General features: G+C 45.4%; 1 protein-coding gene and 12 non-coding genes across 13 annotated transcripts in view; 12 read left to right on the forward strand and 1 right to left on the reverse strand.

The window, feature by feature from the left end:
• Nucleotides 1-20,630, reverse strand: part of pde6b (phosphodiesterase 6B, cGMP-specific, rod, beta) — a 62,236-nt gene that overhangs the window by 29,846 nt on the left and 11,760 nt on the right. The window contains exons 12-20 of the mRNA XM_054757038.1: nucleotides 19,952-20,017; nucleotides 19,726-19,875; nucleotides 19,550-19,657; nucleotides 13,619-13,728; nucleotides 13,434-13,521; nucleotides 13,019-13,119; nucleotides 12,833-12,940; nucleotides 12,703-12,766; nucleotides 12,546-12,620 (exon numbers count right to left, since the gene is read on the reverse strand). Of these exons, the coding sequence (XP_054613013.1) occupies nucleotides 12,546-12,620; nucleotides 12,703-12,766; nucleotides 12,833-12,940; nucleotides 13,019-13,119; nucleotides 13,434-13,521; nucleotides 13,619-13,728; nucleotides 19,550-19,657; nucleotides 19,726-19,875; nucleotides 19,952-20,017 (870 nt within the window). The remainder of the gene's footprint in view (nucleotides 1-12,545; nucleotides 12,621-12,702; nucleotides 12,767-12,832; nucleotides 12,941-13,018; nucleotides 13,120-13,433; nucleotides 13,522-13,618; nucleotides 13,729-19,549; nucleotides 19,658-19,725; nucleotides 19,876-19,951; nucleotides 20,018-20,630) is intronic.
• Nucleotides 731-802, forward strand: trnae-cuc (transfer RNA glutamic acid (anticodon CUC)). Its single transcript has one exon. It is a non-coding gene; the product is annotated as a tRNA-Glu (tRNA).
• Nucleotides 1,699-1,770, forward strand: trnae-cuc (transfer RNA glutamic acid (anticodon CUC)). Its single transcript has one exon. It is a non-coding gene; the product is annotated as a tRNA-Glu (tRNA).
• On the forward strand, nucleotides 2,667-2,738 carry trnae-cuc (transfer RNA glutamic acid (anticodon CUC)). Its single transcript has one exon. It is a non-coding gene; the product is annotated as a tRNA-Glu (tRNA).
• trnae-cuc (transfer RNA glutamic acid (anticodon CUC)) lies at nucleotides 3,636-3,707 on the forward strand. The gene has a single exon. It is a non-coding gene; the product is annotated as a tRNA-Glu (tRNA).
• On the forward strand, nucleotides 4,781-4,852 carry trnae-uuc (transfer RNA glutamic acid (anticodon UUC)). Its single transcript has one exon. It is a non-coding gene; the product is annotated as a tRNA-Glu (tRNA).
• trnae-cuc (transfer RNA glutamic acid (anticodon CUC)) lies at nucleotides 5,383-5,454 on the forward strand. The gene has a single exon. It is a non-coding gene; the product is annotated as a tRNA-Glu (tRNA).
• trnae-cuc (transfer RNA glutamic acid (anticodon CUC)) lies at nucleotides 6,339-6,410 on the forward strand. Its single transcript has one exon. It is a non-coding gene; the product is annotated as a tRNA-Glu (tRNA).
• Nucleotides 7,484-7,555, forward strand: trnae-uuc (transfer RNA glutamic acid (anticodon UUC)). Its single transcript has one exon. It is a non-coding gene; the product is annotated as a tRNA-Glu (tRNA).
• trnae-cuc (transfer RNA glutamic acid (anticodon CUC)) lies at nucleotides 8,086-8,157 on the forward strand. Its single transcript has one exon. It is a non-coding gene; the product is annotated as a tRNA-Glu (tRNA).
• Nucleotides 9,042-9,113, forward strand: trnae-cuc (transfer RNA glutamic acid (anticodon CUC)). The gene has a single exon. It is a non-coding gene; the product is annotated as a tRNA-Glu (tRNA).
• trnae-uuc (transfer RNA glutamic acid (anticodon UUC)) lies at nucleotides 10,187-10,258 on the forward strand. Its single transcript has one exon. It is a non-coding gene; the product is annotated as a tRNA-Glu (tRNA).
• On the forward strand, nucleotides 11,008-11,079 carry trnae-cuc (transfer RNA glutamic acid (anticodon CUC)). The gene has a single exon. It is a non-coding gene; the product is annotated as a tRNA-Glu (tRNA).

Raw genomic sequence — 20,630 nt, forward strand, 5'->3', positions numbered from 1 at the left:
TGGCCAGCTGGGCTTGATGGACCGCTTATGATGAGATAGATATTAAGAACTGCAGTCCATCCCTCCCTTTTTGGAGTGCTTTTTCCTACATCCACAATGCAGGACATTTTCAACCACTACGCAGATGTGTTCGAACATCATACGAAGGTTGGAGTGTGACGTTGACAGGCCGATCAGCGCAGTAATACAGTTACTGTACCATACCGTCGTGGTGAAGAGAGAGCTGAGCCGGAAGGCAAAGTTCTCACTTTACCGGTCCATCTACATTCCCACCCTCAACATGGTCACGAGCCTGCTGCCCCCGTGACACGGACCCAGATGAGTGGAAGAAAACGGATGACAATACTAGCTAGATGTTTTGCCCTTACAGTTTGAAGTTTTGTCTCTTGACAAGGGTCTGAAGTAAATAAAGGAGACTGGAGAATGCAGGTATCGATCCCGCTACCTCTCGCATGCTAAGCGAGCGCTCTCCCATTTGAGCTAATTCCCCTGCAGCAACATTACATTTCTCGTGAGAGCGATTGGACTTTTCCAAGCCTTATTTGGCCACAAATGACTGCCTCCAGCGCTGGCATGACAGTTGTTTGCATCTACTCCTGTTTAAATTGCAATGCCAACTGTTCCGGAAACTCCTATACTCTTTTCACAGCGGTTAAAATAAAACAGTGCGTGGGGACTCCGGCTCCGAAATGTGGCGATCTGTTCCTTTCCCTTTTATCACCTGGAGCACTCCCTGGTGGTCTAGTGGTTAGGATTCGGCGCTCTCACCGCCGCGGCGTGGGTTCGATTCCCGGTCAGGGAAGGGGCTTTTGATGGCCAGCTGGGCTTGTAGGACCGCTTATGATGAGATAGAGGATAGAGATCGAACTGAGCCGGAAGGCAAAGTTCTCACTTTGCTGGTCCATCTACATTCCCACCCTCACCAAAAGAATGAGATTGCGAATACAAGGGCCTGAAATGAGTTTCCTCCGTAGGGTGGCTGGACTCACCCTAAGAGATAGGGTGAGGAGCCCAGAGAGGAGCCGATGCTCCTTCACACAGAGAGGAGTAAGTTAACGTGGCTTACGTAGGCATCTAGTCTTGATGATTCTCTGGTGAGGCGTTTGGGCATGCTGTGCCGGGTCGAGGAGGCCCCAGGGCAGACCTCGGACATGCAGGATGGATCATGTCTCACAGCTGTCCTGGGAGCACCTTGGTGTCCTCCCACTGGAGCTGGAGGAGATGGCCAGAGACTGCGAACTCTGGACTTCCCTACTGAGACTGCTGCCCCCGTGACACGGACCCAGATAAGTGGAAGAAAATGCATGGCAATACTAGCGAGACGTTTTGCCTTTACAGTTTGAAGTTTTGTCTCCTGACAAGGGTCTGAAGTAAATAGAGTAGACTGGAGAATGTAGGTATCAATCCCATGAGCTCTGGTATGCTACGCAAGCACTCTCCCATTTGAGCTAATTCCCCTGCAGCAACATTACATTTCTCGTGAGAGCGATTGGACTTTTCCAAGCCTTATTTGGCCACAAATGACTGCCTCCAGCGCTGGCATGACAGTTGTTTGCATCTACTCCTGTTTAAATTGCAATGCCAACTGTTCCGGAAACTCCTATACTCTTTTCACAGCGGTTAAAATAAAACAGTGCGTGGGGACTCCGGCTCCGAAATGTGGCGATCTGTTCCTTTCCCTTTTATCACCTGGAGCACTCCCTGGTGGTCTAGTGGTTAGGATTCGGCGCTCTCACCGCCGCGGCCTGGGTTCGATTCCCGGTCAGGGAAGGGGCTTTTGATGGCCAGCTGGGCTTGTAGGACCGCTTATGATGAGATAGAGGATAGAGATCGAACTGAGCCGGAAGGCAAAGTTCTCACTTTGCTGGTCCATCTACATTCCCACCCTCACCAAAAGAATGAGATTGCGAATACAAGGGCCTGAAATGAGTTTCCTCCGTAGGGTGGCTGGACTCACCCTAAGAGATAGGGTGAGGAGCCCAGAGAGGAGCCGATGCTCCTTCACACAGAGAGGAGTAAGTTAACGTGGCTTACGTAGGCATCTAGTCTTGATGATTCTCTGGTGAGGCGTTTGGGCATGCTGTGCCGGGTCGAGGAGGCCCCAGGGCAGACCTCGGACATGCAGGATGGATCATGTCTCACAGCTGTCCTGGGAGCACCTTGGTGTCCTCCCACTGGAGCTGGAGGAGATGGCCAGAGACTGCGAACTCTGGACTTCCCTACTGAGACTGCTGCCCCCGTGACACGGACCCAGATAAGTGGAAGAAAATGCATGGCAATACTAGCGAGACGTTTTGCCTTTACAGTTTGAAGTTTTGTCTCCTGACAAGGGTCTGAAGTAAATAGAGTAGACTGGAGAATGTAGGTATCAATCCCATGAGCTCTGGTATGCTACGCAAGCACTCTCCCATTTGAGCTAATTCCCCTGCAGCAACATTACATTTCTCGTGAGAGCGATTGGACTTTTCCAAGCCTTATTTGGCCACAAATGACTGCCTCCAGCGCTGGCATGACAGTTGTTTGCATCTACTCCTGTTTAAATTGCAATGCCAACTGTTCCGGAAACTCCTATACTCTTTTCACAGCGGTTAAAATAAAACAGTGCGTGGGGACTCCGGCTCCGAAATGTGGCGATCTGTTCCTTTCCCTTTTATCACCTGGAGCACTCCCTGGTGGTCTAGTGGTTAGGATTCGGCGCTCTCACCGCCGCGGCCTGGGTTCGATTCCCGGTTAGGGAACGGGCTTTTGATGGCCAGCTGGGCTTGTAGGACCGCTTATGATGAGATAGAGGATAGAGATCGAGCTGAGCCGGAAGGCAAAGTTCTCACTTTGCTGGTCCACTTTGCTGGTCCATCTACATTCCCACCCTCACCAAAAGAATGAGATTGCGAATACAAGGGCCTGAAATGAGTTTCCTCCGTAGGGTGGCTGGACTCACCCTAAGAGATAGGGTGAGGAGCCGATGCTCCTTCACACAGAGAGGAGTAAGTTAACGTGGCTTACGTAGGCATCTAGTCTTGATGATTCTCTGGTGAGGCGTTTGGGCATGCTGTGCCGGGTCGAGGAGGCCCCAGGGCAGACCTCGGACATGCAGGATGGATCATGTCTCACAGCTGTCCTGGGAGCACCTTGGTGTCCTCCCACTGGAGCTGGAGGAGATGGCCAGAGACTGCGAACTCTGGACTTCCCTACTGAGACTGCTGCCCCCGTGACACGGACCCAGATAAGTGGAAGAAAATGGATGGCAATACTAGCGAGACGTTTTGCCTTTACAGTTTGAAGTTTTGTCTCCTGACAAGGGTCTGAAGTAAATAGAGTAGACTGGAGAATGTAGGTATCAATCCCATGAGCTCTGGTATGCTACGCAAGCACTCTCCCATTTGAGCTAATTCCCCTGTAGCAGCATTATATTTCTTGTGAGAGCGATTGGTCTTTTCCAAGCCTTATTTGACAACGAATGGCTGCCTCCAGCGCTGGCATGACAGTTGTTTGCATCTACTCCTGTTTAAATTGCAATGCCAACTGTTCCGGAAACTCCTATACTCTTTTCACAGCGGTTAAAATAAAACAGTGCGTGGGGACTCCGGCTCCGAAATGTGGCGATCTGTTCCTTTCCCTTTTATCACCTGGAGCACTCCCTGGTGGTCTAGTGGTTAGGATTCGGCGCTCTCACCGCCGCGGCCTGGGTTTGATTCCCAGTCAGGGAACGGGCTTTTGAGGCATTGATGGCCAGCTGGGCTTGATGGACCGCTTATGATGAGATAGATATTAAGAACTGCAGTCCATCCCTCCCTTTTTGGAGTGCTTTTTCCTACATCCACAATGCAGGACATTTTCAACCACTACGCAGATGTGTTCGAACATCATACGAAGGTTGGAGTGTGACGTTGACAGGCCGATCAGCGCAGTAATACAGTTACTGTACCATACCGTCGTGGTGAAGAGAGAGCTGAGCCGGAAGGCAAAGTTCTCACTTTACTGGTCCATCTACATTCCCACACTCACCAAAAGAATGAGATTGCGAATACAAGGGCCTGAAATGAGTTTCCTCCGTAGGGTGGCTGGACTCACCCTAAGAGATAGGGTGAGGAGCCCAGAGAGGAACCGATGCTCCTTCACACAGAGAGGAGTAAGTTAACGTGGCTTACGTAGGCATCTAGTCTTGATGATTCTCTGGTGAGGCGTTTGGGCATGCTGTGCCGGGTCGAGGAGGCCCCAGGGCAGACCTCGGACATGCAGGATGGATCATGTCTCACAGCTGTCCTGGGAGCACCTTGGTGTCCTCCCAGCGGAGCTGGAGGAGATGGCCAGAGACTGCGAACTCTGGACTTCCCTACTGAGACTGCTGCCCCCGTGACACGGACCCAGATAAGTGGAAGAAAATGGATGGCAATACTAGCGAGACGTTTTGCCTTTACAGTTTGAAGTTTTGTCTCCTGACAAGGGTCTGAAATAAATAGAGTAGACTGGAGAATGTAGGTATCAATCCCATGAGCTCTGGTATGCTACGCAAGCACTCTCCCATTTGAGCGAATTCCCCTGCAGCAACATTACATTTCTCGTGAGAGCGATTGGACTTTTCCAAGCCTTATTTGGCCACAAATGACTGCCTCCAGCGCTGGCATGACAGTTGTTTGCATCTACTCCTGTTTAAATTGCAATGCCAACTGTTCCGGAAACTCCTATACTCTTTTCACAGCGGTTAAAATAAAACAGTGCGCGGGGACTCCGGCTCCGAAATGTGGCGATCTGTTCCTTTCCCTTTTATCACCTGGAGCACTCCCTGGTGGTCTAGTGGTTAGGATTCGGCGCTTTCACCGCCGCGGCCTCGGTTCGATTCCCAGTCAGGGAACGGGCTTTTGAGGCATTGATGGCCAGCTGGGCTTGATGGACCGCTTATGATGAGATAGATATTAAGAACTGCAGTCCATCCCTCCCTTTTTGGAGTGCTTTTTCCTACATCCATAATGCAGGACATTTTCAACCACTACGCAGATGTGTTCGAACATCATACGAAGGTTGGAGTGTGACGTTGACAGGCCGATCAGCGCAGTAATACAGTTACTGTACCATACCGTCGTGGTGAAGAGAGAGCTGAGCCGGAAGGCAAAGTTCTCACTTTACCGGTCCATCTACATTCCCACCCTCAACATGGTCACGAGCCTGCTGCCCCCGTGACACGGACCCAGATGAGTGGAAGAAAAGGGATGACAATACTAGCTAGATGTTTTGCCCTTACAGTTTGAAGTTTTGTCTCTTGACAAGGGTCTGAAGTAAATAAAGGAGACTGGAGAATGCAGGTATCGATCCCGCTACCTCTCGCATGCTAAGCGAGCGCTCTCCCATTTGAGCTGATTCCCCTGCAGCAACATTACAGACCACTCCCTGGTGGTCTAGTGGTTAGGATTCGGCGCTCTCACCGCCGCGGCCTGGGTTCGATTCCCGGTCAGCGAAGGGGCTTTTGATGGCCAGCTGGGCTTGTAGGACCGCTTATGATGAGATAGAGGATAGAGATCGAGCTGAGCCGGAAGGCAAAGTTCTCACTTTGCTGGTCCATCTACATTCCCACCCTCACCAAAAGAATGAGATTGCGAATACAAGGGCCTGAAATGAGTTTCCTCCGTAGGGTGGCTGGACTCACCCTAAGAGATAGGGTGAGGAGCCGATGCTCCTTCACACAGAGAGGAGTAAGTTAACGTGGCTTACGTAGGCATCTAGTCTTGATGATTCTCTGGTGAGGCGTTTGGGCATGCTGTGCCGGGTCGAGGAGGCCCCAGGGCAGACCTCGGACATGCAGGATGGATCATGTCTCACAGCTGTCCTGGGAGCACCTTGGTGTCCTCCCACTGGAGCTGGAGGAGATGGCCAGAGACTGCGAACTCTGGACTTCCCTACTGAGACTGCTGCCCCCGTGACACGGACCCAGATAAGTGGAAGAAAATGGATGGCAATACTAGCGAGACGTTTTGCCTTTACAGTTTGAAGTTTTGTCTCCTGACAAGGGTCTGAAGTAAATAGAGTAGACTGGAGAATGTAGGTATCAATCCCATGAGCTCTGGTATGCTACGCAAGCACTCTCCCATTTGAGCTAATTCCCCTGTAGCAGCATTATATTTCTCGTGAGAGCGATTGGTCTTTTCCAAGCCTTATTTGACAACGAATGGCTGCCTCCAGCGCTGGCATGACAGTTGTTTGCATCTACTCCTGTTTAAATTGCAATGCCAACTGTTCCGGAAACTCCTATACTCTTTTCACAGCGGTTAAAATAAAACAGTGCGTGGGGACTCCGGCTCCGAAATGTGGCGATCTGTTCCTTTCCCTTTTATCACCTGGAGCACTCCCTGGTGGTCTAGTGGTTAGGATTCGGCGCTCTCACCGCCGCGGCCTGGGTTTGATTCCCAGTCAGGGAACGGGCTTTTGAGGCATTGATGGCCAGCTGGGCTTGATGGACCGCTTATGATGAGATAGATATTAAGAACTGCAGTCCATCCCTCCCTTTTTGGAGTGCTTTTTCCTACATCCACAATGCAGGACATTTTCAACCACTACGCAGATGTGTTCGAACATCATACGAAGGTTGGAGTGTGACGTTGACAGGCCGATCAGCGCAGTAATACAGTTACTGTACCATACCGTCGTGGTGAAGAGAGAGCTGAGCCGGAAGGCAAAGTTCTCACTTTACTGGTCCATCTACATTCCCACACTCACCAAAAGAATGAGATTGCGAATACAAGGGCCTGAAATGAGTTTCCTCCGTAGGGTGGCTGGACTCACCCTAAGAGATAGGGTGAGGAGCCCAGAGAGGAACCGATGCTCCTTCACACAGAGAGGAGTAAGTTAACGTGGCTTACGTAGGCATCTAGTCTTGATGATTCTCTGGTGAGGCGTTTGGGCATGCTGTGCCGGGTCGAGGAGGCCCCAGGGCAGACCTCGGACATGCAGGATGGATCATGTCTCACAGCTGTCCTGGGAGCACCTTGGTGTCCTCCCAGCGGAGCTGGAGGAGATGGCCAGAGACTGCGAACTCTGGACTTCCCTACTGAGACTGCTGCCCCCGTGACACGGACCCAGATAAGTGGAAGAAAATGGATGGCAATACTAGCGAGACGTTTTGCCTTTACAGTTTGAAGTTTTGTCTCCTGACAAGGGTCTGAAATAAATAGAGTAGACTGGAGAATGTAGGTATCAATCCCATGAGCTCTGGTATGCTACGCAAGCACTCTCCCATTTGAGCGAATTCCCCTGCAGCAACATTACATTTCTCGTGAGAGCGATTGGACTTTTCCAAGCCTTATTTGGCCACAAATGACTGCCTCCAGCGCTGGCATGACAGTTGTTTGCATCTACTCCTGTTTAAATTGCAATGCCAACTGTTCCGGAAACTCCTATACTCTTTTCACAGCGGTTAAAATAAAACAGTGCGCGGGGACTCCGGCTCCGAAATGTGGCGATCTGTTCCTTTCCCTTTTATCACCTGGAGCACTCCCTGGTGGTCTAGTGGTTAGGATTCGGCGCTTTCACCGCCGCGGCCTCGGTTCGATTCCCAGTCAGGGAACGGGCTTTTGAGGCATTGATGGCCAGCTGGGCTTGATGGACCGCTTATGATGAGATAGATATTAAGAACTGCAGTCCATCCCTCCCTTTTTGGAGTGCTTTTTCCTACATCCATAATGCAGGACATTTTCAACCACTACGCAGATGTGTTCGAACATCATACGAAGGTTGGAGTGTGACGTTGACAGGCCGATCAGCGCAGTAATACAGTTACTGTACCATACCGTCGTGGTGAAGAGAGAGCTGAGCCGGAAGGCAAAGTTCTCACTTTACCGGTCCATCTACATTCCCACCCTCAACATGGTCACGAGCCTGCTGCCCCCGTGACACGGACCCAGATGAGTGGAAGAAAAGGGATGACAATACTAGCTAGATGTTTTGCCCTTACAGTTTGAAGTTTTGTCTCTTGACAAGGGTCTGAAGTAAATAAAGGAGACTGGAGAATGCAGGTATCGATCCCGCTACCTCTCGCATGCTAAGCGAGCGCTCTCCCATTTGAGCTGATTCCCCTGCAGCAACATTACAGACCACTCCCTGGTGGTCTAGTGGTTAGGATTCGGCGCTCTCACCGCCGCGGCCTGGGTTCGATTCCCGGTCAGCGAAGGGGCTTTTGATGGCCAGCTGGGCTTGTAGGACCGCTTATGATGAGATAGAGGATAGAGATCGAGCTGAGCCGGAAGGCAAAGTTCTCACTTTGCTGGTCCATCTACATTCCCACCCTCACCAAAAGAATGAGATTGCGAATACAAGGGCCTGAAATGAGTTTCCTCCGTAGGGTGGCTGGACTCACCCTAAGAGATAGGGTGAGGAGCCGATGCTCCTTCACACAGAGAGGAGTAAGTTAACGTGGCTTACGTAGGCATCTAGTCTTGATGATTCTCTGGTGAGGCGTTTGGGCATGCTGTGCCGGGTCGAGGAGGCCCCAGGGCAGACCTCGGACATGCAGGATGGATCATGTCTCACAGCTGTCCTGGGAGCACCTTGGTGTCCTCCCACTGGAGCTGGAGGAGATGGCCAGAGACTGCGAACTCTGGACTTCCCTACTGAGACTGCTGCCCCCGTGACACGGACCCAGATAAGTGGAAGAAAATGGATGGCAATACTAGCGAGACGTTTTGCCTTTACAGTTTGAAGTTTTGTCTCCTGACAAGGGTCTGAAGTAAATAGAGTAGACTGGAGAATGTAGGTATCAATCCCATGAGCTCTGGTATGCTACGCAAGCACTCTCCCATTTGAGCTAATTCCCCTGTAGCAGCATTATATTTCTCGTGAGAGCGATTGGTCTTTTCCAAGCCTTATTTGACAACGAATGGCTGCCTCCAGCGCTGGCATGACAGTTGTTTGCATCTACTCCTGTTTAAATTGCAATGCCAACTGTTCCGGAAACTCCTATACTCTTTTCACAGCGGTTAAAATAAAACAGTGCGTGGGGACTCCGGCTCCGAAATGTGGCGATCTGTTCCTTTCCCTTTTATCACCTGGAGCACTCCCTGGTGGTCTAGTGGTTAGGATTCGGCGCTCTCACCGCCGCGGCCTGGGTTTGATTCCCAGTCAGGGAACGGGCTTTTGAGGCATTGATGGCCAGCTGGGCTTGATGGACCGCTTATGATGAGATAGATATTAAGAACTGCAGTCCATCCCTCCCTTTTTGGAGTGCTTTTTCCTACATCCACAATGCAGGACATTTTCAACCACTATGCAGATGTGTTCGAACATCATACGAAGGTTGGAGTGTGACGTTGACAGGCCGATCAGCGCAGTAATACAGTTACTGTACCATACCGTCGTGGTGAAGAGAGAGCTGAGCCGGAAGGCAAAGTTCTCACTTTGCTGGTCCATCTACATTCCCACCCTCACCAAAAGAATGAGATTGCGAATACAAGGGCCTGAAATGAGTTTCCTCCGTAGGGTGGCTGGACTCACCCTAAGAGATAGGGTGAGGAGCCCAGAGAGGAGCCGATGCTCCTTCACACAGAGAGGAGTAAGTTAACGTGGCTTACGTAGGCATCTAGTCTTGATGATTCTCTGGTGAGGCGTTTGGGCATGCTGTGCCGGGTCGAGGAGGCCCCAGGGCAGACCTCGGACATGCAGGATGGATCATGTCTCACAGCTGTCCTGGGAGCACCTTGGTGTCCTCCCAGCGGAGCTGGAGGAGATGGCCAGAGACTGCGAACTCTGGACTTCCCTACTGAGACTGCTGCCCCCGTGACACGGACCCAGATAAGTGGAAGAAAATGGATGGCAATACTAGCGAGACGTTTTGCCTTTACAGTTTGAAGTTTTGTCTCCTGACAAGGGTCTGAAATAAATAGAGTAGACTGGAGAATGTAGGTATCAATCCCATGAGCTCTGGTATGCTACGCAAGCACTCTCCCATTTGAGCGAATTCCCCTGCAGCAACATTACATTTCTCGTGAGAGCGATGGGACTTTTCCAAGCCTTATTTGGCCACAAATGACTGCCTCCAGCGCTGGCATGACAGTTGTTTGCATCTACTCCTGTTTAAATTGCAATGCCAACTGTTCCGGAAACTCCTATACTCTTTTCACAGCGGTTAAAATAAAACAGTGCGTGGGGACTCCGGCTCCGAAATGTGGCGATCTGTTCCTTTCCCTTTTATCACCTGGAGCACTCCCTGGTGGTCTAGTGGTTAGGATTCGGCGCTTTCACCGCCGCGGCCTGGGTTCGATTCCCAGTCAGGGAACGGGCTTTTGAGGCATTGATGGCCAGCTGGGCTTGATGGACCGCTTATGATGAGATAGATATTAAGAACTGCAGTCCATCCCTCCCTTTTTGGAGTGCTTTTTCCTACATCCACAATGCAGGACATTTTCAACCACTACGCAGATGTGTTCGAACATCATACGAAGGTTGGAGTGTGACGTTGACAGGCCGATCAGCGCAGTAATACAGTTACTGTACCATACCGTCGTGGTGAAGAGAGAGCTGAGCCGGAAGGCAAAGTTCTCACTTTACCGGTCCATCTACATTCCTACCCTCAACATGGTCACGAGCCTGCTGCCCCCGTGACACGGACCCAGATGAGTGGAAGAAAACGGATGACAATACTAGCTAGATGTTTTGCCCTTACAGTTTGAAGTTTTGTCTCTTGACAAGGGTCTGAAGTAAATAATGGAGACTGGAGAATACAGGTATCGAGCCCGCTACCTCTCGCATGCTAAGCGAGCGCTCTCCCATTTGAGCTAATTCCCCTGCAGCAACATTACATTTCTCGTGAGAGCGATTGGACTTTTCCAAGCCTTATTTGGCCACAAATGACTGCCTCCAGCGCTGGCATGACAGTTGTTTGCATCTACTCCTGTTTAAATTGCAATGCCAACTGTTCCGGAAACTCCTATACTCTTTTCACAGCGGTTAAAATAAAACAGTGCGTGGGGACTCCGGCTCCGAAATGTGGCGATCTGTTCCTTTCCCTTTTATCACCTGGAGCACTCCCTGGTGGTCTAGTGGTTAGGATTCGGCGCTCTCACCGCCGCGGCCTGGGTTCGATTCCCGGTCAGGGAACGGGCTTTTGATGGCCAGCTGGGCTTGTAGGACCGCTTATGATGAGATACGGAAGATAGAGGATAGAGATCGAGCTAAGCCGGAAAGCAAAGTTCTCACTCTACCGGTCCATCTACATTCCCACGCTCACCATGGTCACGAGCCTTGGATCGTGACCAAAAGAATGACATTGCGAATACAAGGGTCTGAAATGAGTTTCCTCCGTAGGGTGGCTGGACTCACCCTCAGAGATATGAGTTCCTCTTTGTGACATTATTGTAGCCCTCTTGACGTGAAATAACATTATCTATTCTACTCCTGGAATTCTACTCATTATCTATCTCGACTATAGTCACCGTTACACTCCTATATAGTAGACATAGTAAGAGGTAATAAGACATAAATATGGCTTACACTCCTGTTACTATGAATGTGTTCCCTAGGGTACCTAAAAGAGGGGTGTGCAGGAAGTGATGTGGGTTCAGAGTTTGAGGCCGAATGCCTTATACACTAGGTACCCAACTTTCGAACACCCGACTAGCGAACATTCGCGGATACAAACACACGCCGACTGGTCTATATTTTATTTTATTTTGCCTTGTAGTTGCTCAATCAGTATTTATACTGCTACTGTACATGCTTGACCAGTAGAGGGCACTGTGACACTGCTAATGGGACCAACAGAGGAAGAGTTAGATGCTGGGGAGATAAAGCTAAATGGAAAGCTAAATTGTACAACCCGGATAGAGTGTGTGATTAAAGTTTATGAAGAGTTAATAGGCCTGCTTAATTCTACACCACCCACAGAACACTACCTCTTTTAGAAGAGTCTAACCACCACCACCATTTGTCCTTTTTTTCAATAACTCCTCCTCCTCCTCCACCACAACGACGTATGCTGGACCACTCCTCTTCAAAGGTAAATAACATTTATCATTACGTATTATTATATCACTTTTATTATTGTTTTTTTCATTAGTTATCCTGGTTTAATATTACTACTGCATCCAAACTCATATTTACATACATACACATATACTGTATATGTATACACGTACATGTAGTACCTATATCATTACTAATATTACCTTTTCCCTACTTAAGAACAGTTCGACTTAAGAACAGTCGTCTGGAACCAATTGTGTTCGTAAGTTGGGGACCTAGTGTATTTGTATTTTACTTCATTTAGCCATTTCTAGGCTTCAAAATGCTTAATTTAGACAAAATAATGTCAAATTTGCTTCAATGTGCATATTTTTGACTAATAATAGGGCATATTCAACCTTGATACAGCATGATTTATTCATTCATATATTTTTTAAAAGCTGCGTTTTTGTCAGACCTTTGGAACGGATTATTGACGGAAACAGAGGTTCTGCAATATTTTGGGAACAAGCAGGTTTGATCTTTGAGCAGTTGGTCTTATTTGGTAGCAGAATATTTTGTTTTTGTCGACGCTGGACTCTCTCAGCATCTACTTGACTTACAATGGGTTGTTGTTCCAATACGGTCCTCTCCAGGTCGCCTTGCTCCCAAAATTCTGCTGCCACCGATAAGGCGACCTACAAGATTCACCCCCCACCCCAAAAAAAAAAACCCAGTGAGTACTGCAAATATATGTTTCATTTCTTCAATGTCTCTCACCTTGCTCTGCACCTCCCAAGGCTTGGTGATAGCAGACAAGTCACACGCCGTCATCATCATGGCCCTGCAGCCAAATACGCCGTTACGGTAAAAGAGAAGAAAGGACCATCCTTGCAGAACTTCTACTCACATGACAATCTCTTTCCTAGTGGTTTCCAGAGACAGGAAGTCCACCCACTTCTTCTCATCCTCGTATGTGTGCGACAGGTCCACGATCTTCTGGAACATTGTCCTTTTCCTAGCACGGCGCATGCAAGTCGATGTGTTATTCTGTCTATCTTGTCATGTTACATAATAGGAGAGCGAGCAAACTCACTTGAAATAAAGAGCGAGGTCAGTGGCGATGATGGCGATATCCGTCAGGTGAATCACGTGCTCCACCTGTCGCCTGTTCAGGTTCTGGTAGATGTTCAGCGACTGCAAAGCAAGGGGAAGAACAAAAAGGAAGATGTGGCAGAATCTCCTGTTGTCGCTGAGCCGTGGCTGGAGGCAACCTTCTGATGTACTTTTTCTATTATTAACGCCACAAGATGGCAGTATCTGCATTTTAATGCTGCTCCTTCCTGCTTTTACAACATTGGTTCTGTCACTGCTGTGTTGTGCGATATACGTTGCAATAAATGAGCAGGTCCCACTTTCTCATGCACTCAAAATCATTGTTAAAGTTCCAAAAAATGAAGTTATACGTAACGAGTTTTAGCATTTGGCTAAATTTTGTCTCCAGCTCTCACCTCGTCAGACAAGAGGAACTTCCCGAACTCCAGATGGTGGCGCTCCAAGATGGAGGAGCCGTGTAGCTTAGCCAGAGGGTTGCCTGACCTGTGGGCAACAAAAGACTCAATGGAACGCCTCAAAACAAACAGAACGCATGAAACACGTGTTTACAGTTTGCAAGGGGGAGTAAGGCATCACTTACTTGACCTGGTACAAGTTGTTGGTTCCTCTGTGGTCGATGTCGTGGAGGAAGCCAGCAGTGATCATGGCCATGACCTCCAAATCTGTGTAGTACCTCTTCAGCATCCCCGTCTAGTACGAAAACTAAATATTAGTACAGTCATCAGTCCTTCCGGGGGGGGTGGGGGGGGGGGGGTGGGGGGGTGATTGTTGTAGCCCAGGGGTGTCCAAACCTTTTCCAGTGAGGGCCACATCGTGAAAAATGAAAGGATGCAACTTTGCCACATTCATATTTTGTCAGATATGCTAAGATGAAAAAAGTGCATCTCAGCTTTGTCATACAGGTGAAAAAGCCTACTATTACTATCAACTTCAGTCTTTGCCGTTTTATTTTTCATCTTTCTTCGAAAAATAATGTTTGTACAGCTTTCTTTTTCGAATGTTATGTCTTCATTCCCATAATATTAGAACTTTTTCCCCAACCCAATTTTCTAAAAACGGCAACTTTATTTTGTTTTATTTTGTTGATTTGAAAAATAATAATGATAAATTAAAATAAAAGTGACTTAAAGGAACTTAAATTGGGTTGGGGAAAAAGTAAGTGATGCTGTCAGGAGATCACTGACATTGTTAACCATTTTAAGGCAAAAACATCAACTGATTGTCATGGAATGGAAATGGAAACAATTAAAAGGGTCATCAATGAGATCGCAGACCCGTTAACATATATTAGTAACTTATCATTTCAGACTGGAATATTTCCAAGCAAAATGAAAACAGCCAAGGTGGTTCCAATTTTCAAAAAAGGAGACAAACACCAATTTACAAATTATCGAACAGTTTCCTTGTTATCACAATTCTCGAAAATTGTGGAGAAGCTATTTAATAATAGGTTGGACAAATTTATTAATAAGAATGAATTATTGGCTAGCAGTCAATATGGTTACAGAGCCAATATTTCAACTTCTATGGCACTGATGGAAATCACGGAGGAAATCACTACTGCCATAGACAACAGAAGATGCGCAGCAGCAGTATTCATGGATCTGACAAAAGCTTTCGATACAATTAATCACACATTTTAATTTCAAAATTAGAAAGGTACGGAATTAGAGGTTCAGTCTTAAATTGGGTTAAAAGCTATCTAGCAAAGAGGAAACAATTTGTAAAGCTAGGAGAATACACATCTGGGAGTCTACACAATACGTGTGGAGTACCACAGGGGTCCATACTGGGACCAAAACTGTTTAACTTGTACATTAACGACATTTGCAAAGTAACTAACAACTTAAAATTGGTCTTATTCGCCGATGATACCACCGCTTTCTGTTCTGGTGAAAGCACACAAGAACTCATTAAAAAGGTCAAGGATGAAATGGTCATATTAAAGTCATGGTTTGACAAGAATAGATTATCTCTGAATTTAAGTAAAACTAAAATAATGCTATTTGGTAATAGCAGAAAGGACACGTACGACCAAATACAAATTAATGGAGTGGATATTGAAAAAGTGGAAGAATATAAATTCCTTGGGTTTGTAATAGATTAAAAAATGAGTTGGAAATATTAAAAATATACAACAAAAGGTGGCGAGAAATATCTCTATATTGAATAAAGCAAAATATGTTCTTGACCAAAAATAACTCCACACTCTGTACTGTTCCTTAGTATTACCATATCTAACGTATTGTGTGGAGATATGGGGAAATAATTACAAAAGCAATCTTCACTCACTCACTGTACTGCAAAAAAGATCTGTGAGGATAATTCATAATGCCAAGTATAGAGAACATACAAACCCTTTATTTTTAAAATCACAGATATTAAAATTCGCAGATTTAGTACACTTTCAAACCGCTAGAATAATGTATAAAGTTAATAACAACTCGTTACCCAAAAACCTAATAAAGTATTTCTCAATCAGAGAGGAGAAATATGATCTTAAAGGAAAATTAAACCTAAAACATTTATATGCGAGAACAACGCTGAAAACCCACAGCATTTCCGTGTGTGGAATTAAATTATGGAACGGATTGAGTAAGGAACTCAAACAATGTACAGAGATGAGCAAATTCAAAAAACAATACAAGCAGTTGATGTTTGCTAAATACAAGGCAGAAGAGTCCCGATTGTTCTGTCAGGTTTGTTATTTTATTTTTTTTTATTTTATTTTATTTTATTATTATTTTTTTTTATTATTTTTTTTTTTAATTTTTAAATTATTTTTCTTTGTTTTGTTTTAAAAAAAAAGCTTTGTTCTTTTTTATTTATTTATTTAGTATTGTCATCATTATTATTATTATTATTAATGTATGTGTATATATATATATAAATATATATATTATTTTTTTTTCTTTTTCTTTTTTTGGGGGGGAGGGTTATCTTACCGTTATCTATTATGTATTATTCTGACTATCACTGAAAACATGACATGGAATGCAGGAAGTGAACAACATGTACTGTATCGAGGAAAAGGCTTCTTGAGACGTCATCTGTACTTCTGTGTAGAAGGTGTCGGACGTTTCGCTCCTCATCCGAAGAGCTTCGTCAGCAAACTAATAAGTGCTGGTAGCTTAGGCCTTAAATACAGTAAGAGTGGGCGGAATTGGTGTGCCAACACCCTCCTCCTATTGGTTCGTTACACTAAGCCTGGGCGGAGCAGTGGTATAATCCTATCCTGTTATTCACACCTACGATAAAAGGGAAGTGTCGCTCCCTGAATTGGGTATGAACGACTCTGATACTGGCTTGTTAGCATCTATTGTTCTGGCTCGGCCCTGCCTTCACCTCATTTGCAAGACTAAGAGCTGTGGGTTTTGGTCTCAGTAACCTGCTGAACACAGGGTCCAAATTGAACCTCAAACCACCATTCCGATTCAATGATGGGTTCTGTTGTTTGACAAAAATAGCTTCCTTTACTCCTCTTTCAAACCATCTGTTTTCTTTGGCCAAAATCTTTATCAACATCGCAGGGACAATGCTAGTGGTCCTCAATCAGCAGTACATCTACACCTGAAAGCTACCAATCACTCTTTTCAGGACAGCGAGGTAAAGATTTTGGCCAAAGAAAACAGATGGTTTGAAAGAGGAGTAAAGGAAGCTATTTTTGTCAAACAACAGAACCCATCATTGAATCGGAATGGTGGTTTGAGGTTCAATTTGGACCCTGTGTTCAGCAGGTTACTGAGACCAAAACCCACAGCTCTTAGTCTTGCAAATGAGGTGAAGGCAGGGCCGAGCCAGAACAATAGATGCTAACAAGCCAGTATCAGAGTCGTTCATACCCAATTCAGGGAGCGACACTTCCCTTTTATCGTAGGTGTGAATAACAGGATAGGATTATACCACTGCTCCGCCCAGGCTTAGTGTAACGAACCAATAGGAGGAGGGTGTTGGCACACCAATTCCGCCCACTCTTACTGTATTTAAGGCCTAAGCTACCAGCACTTATTAGTTTGCTGACGAAGCTCTTCGGATGAGGAGCGAAACGTCCGACACCTTCTACACAGAAGTACAGATGACGTCTCAAGAAGCCTTTTCCTCGATGGACAACTCCTGTACGACTGAGAGCCTACACAGAAACATGTACTGTACATGATGTAGATTGGAAGGGGGGTAGGATTAAATAAGCTTTGCTTCTTCCTACTCCTTTTGGACATGTGGAACTGTGAAAAAAAATGATTCATGAGATGTATTCCATTGTAACCTTCATGTTCAAATAAACTAAACCAAACCAAACCAAACCAAATCAAGGAAAAGTGCACTTTTTGAGGAATTTTGCCCATCATCCACAATCCTTATGTGGGACGTGAACGCACGTCTTTCACTTTTCTGTGTGTTCTAAAGATATAAAAACAGATGAATTAATTAATTAACTAATTTAATACCAACAACATATTTATTTGTATTATTTACTTGTATTAATGTCTCTTCTGTTGTTGTTGCTTAATTTATTGGTATATATGTTTATGTGTTTATGTTTCTTATGTTCTTATTCTTTCATTTGTTTTCTTTCTTTTCTTGGGAGAATGAACAGAATAAGATTTTCATTGCATAGTAGAACTGCTGTTTTACCATGCACATGACAATAAAACTCTCTTGAATCTCTTGAATCTTGAAAAATGTGCCGTGCGCAACAGGCAGCTGGAGGCGGAGATGGCAACGCGCAAGGGCAAGACTGAGGAGCAGCTGGACAACAAACGAAAGAAAAACTTCAATTCTACTGAAATAGAGGTGCTTTTACAAGGAGTGAGCGAACACAAGACCACCTTATTTTCACGTGTATCCACCGGTCATCAGGCCATCCAAAAAGAGTCGGCATGGAGCACCATTGCAGGAAACATAAATGCCGTTTTCACGGAGAAACGCGCCACCGCAGAGGTTAAAAAGAAGTGTTTTGACTTAAAATAGACTCAAAAAAAGATTGGACTGCACCGGAGGGATCTGGAGGAAATGGGAGGTGGGCCATCAATCAGAAACCAAATCATTTCGGAAACTATCCCAGCTGACTTCGGGCGACAGGCGGGGTACACCCTGGACTTACACAATCATGATGGAAAAATAAAGTCAAAATACATAGTTTGTGTGTGACAATGTATTTTTTCTGTGGTTACATTTGATTAGACGCTGCCTAATTAATACAGCAGCCCCGTGCTCTGGCTCAAGACGTGGCTGGGGGCGCATGTCGTTATCTGGGGGTGCTACGTGCGCAATAGACACATCACGTTTCATTGCGATGTTATTCTGATGATCCTGAACACCTGCAAGAACAGAGAGGGAAGCCTGAAGCCTGAAGCAGGACATCAAATATTGGTGGCTTTCAGCAAATAAATCTAATGGTCCCTTTACATTCTCTCTCTGCGCAGCGCACGTCCAGCCAGCCTTTTTTTTTGCTGAATTGGGATTTGAATATATATTTATCCATGGAGTATATTTTAGTTGTTTTGATGATAAATAATTGTTGGGATATTTTATTTGCACTACATTTTTTGGGATCAGGTTGCAAAATCCATCATGAGGGCGATTGCGCATTGAAAGTGCAAGCTTTGCTTGTGCGTAAGAGTCCTCCTGAGCGTTCGTAGAATTTGTTCTTACATCTAAGAACTGTGAGTTGAGAACACGTTTCGTGAATGCCAAAAATTTTCGTAAGAAGGCTTTAAGAACACATTTGTGCGTAAGAACGTTTCGTGAATGAGGCCCAATGTCGCTGTAGCTTGGTTAATATCCAGGTCACGTGATGTAAACGGAGCGTGGTTGACGCTTTTTGGAGGTTTTTTCAGAAGGCTTTCTAGGCGGAATAGGTGCGTCACATTACGTGCATTCTTAGCTGCCTATTTTTAGCTGTTTTTACATCTTTATAACACAGAAAAGAGACAGACGTGTTCATATCTCACATCAGGTTCGTGGATGATGGGCAACATTTTTTTTTTAAGTGCACTTTTCCTGTCAATAAGCGAAAAAATAATATAAATAAATCCAAATTAAAAATGACTTAAAGAGTAAAAAACAAATAAAGAAAGAAAAATGACTTAAATAAAAGCGTAAAAAAATAATTCAAATGAAACGGACACAGTGTAAAAAATAATACAAAAAATAAAAATGACCTACATAAATGTGTAAAAGATAAACAAAAAATAAAAATGACAATAAAAGCATTATAAAATAGCTAAAATAAAAAATTACTTAAAGTGTAAAAAATATTTTAAAAAAATTAAAATGACTTACATAAATGTGTAAAATAAAAATTTAAATGACTTAAATAAAAGCGTTATAAAATAGCTAAAATAAAAATGACTTAAAGTGTAAAAAAAATAATACAAACTCAAAGTGGGTGGCGACTTAATGACCAGTGGAAAATGTGAGTCCCAGGCTGAGACCATTTGAGACCCCCTGCCTCGAGGGCGTGATGAATGAATAGCGCTTTTACCGCCTTTTAGGGCGTTAAATCAGATACCGTCAAGAGGGTGAACATGGTCTGTCCCACGTTGAAGCCGTGGCGCCAGTTGTGATACGTGATTCTTCTGTAGCCTTTGCTGACCGAGTACATGAAGCGGACCAGCACCTTGGGGAGGGAAGCACAATTAACCTCGAGAAGGACACAAAATGGCCCATCGAAGAGGGCGTGGTCACCTCCTGAGGGATTTGGAACTTCTTGACCACCCCGACTTCGTAGTACATCTGTATGCCGCACTTGACCAGCTCCATCTCTGTGCAGTTGAAATCCGAAAAGCGGAACTGGTAGATCTCAAATTTCTTTATCAGAGGCGGCAGGTCTTTTTTCTGAAAACAGCCCAAAGGAGTGCCCGTGATGCACAACCCATGCAATAGTTCATTCTTAAATCTTTCAGTCTTTTACCAAGATGTCTAGCAGCTCCTCTTCTTCGCACTCGCATGGTTCACAGTCGTACACCTCTTTGGTGTTCTGGGAGAAGGTAGAAAACAGTCAAGCCATGATGCAATTCCCTAACCCACGGGTGTCCAGAGTTTTTTGGGTTTTTTTGCATTTTGCAAGTACAGGAATCTCTCGCCATATTGCGGTTGGATTATCGCTCCCTGTCTAGACCAATGAATTCATCAATTAGTTAAGGAAAGATCACTGTTTGAACACAGCCCGTCATTCATGCATATTTAAGCAAACTGTACTTATTCTTGAGTGTAATACTGTATTCTACATTGGCCACTTGTCTATGTTATCTTATTTATGTCGATACTGTCTTATTTTCTCTTATTATGTCTACTATATTGGGTAATAGGAGTGTGAAGGTGACTATAGGGGTGTTATTTCATGTCTTGAGGGCTCTAACCATGTTACAAAAAGCATATTTAGAAGGTGGTAAACAGGTTTTCTATGCCATAACTAAGAAAATATTCCATTTATTAATATTGAATCCTACTTTACGGGTATGTACTTAACATGGTCTGCTATGGAACCCGTTAACCGCCATAAACTGTTATGAATTACTGGAGTTCAACTTTCTTCCAGTACATTTCCCTCTCAAAATTAGGACTTTATTCTCATCATATTTGGACTTTAT

This window comes from Dunckerocampus dactyliophorus, chromosome 17 (genome assembly GCF_027744805.1).
Source record: "Dunckerocampus dactyliophorus isolate RoL2022-P2 chromosome 17, RoL_Ddac_1.1, whole genome shotgun sequence".
Lineage (NCBI taxonomy): Eukaryota > Metazoa > Chordata > Actinopteri > Syngnathiformes > Syngnathidae > Dunckerocampus > Dunckerocampus dactyliophorus.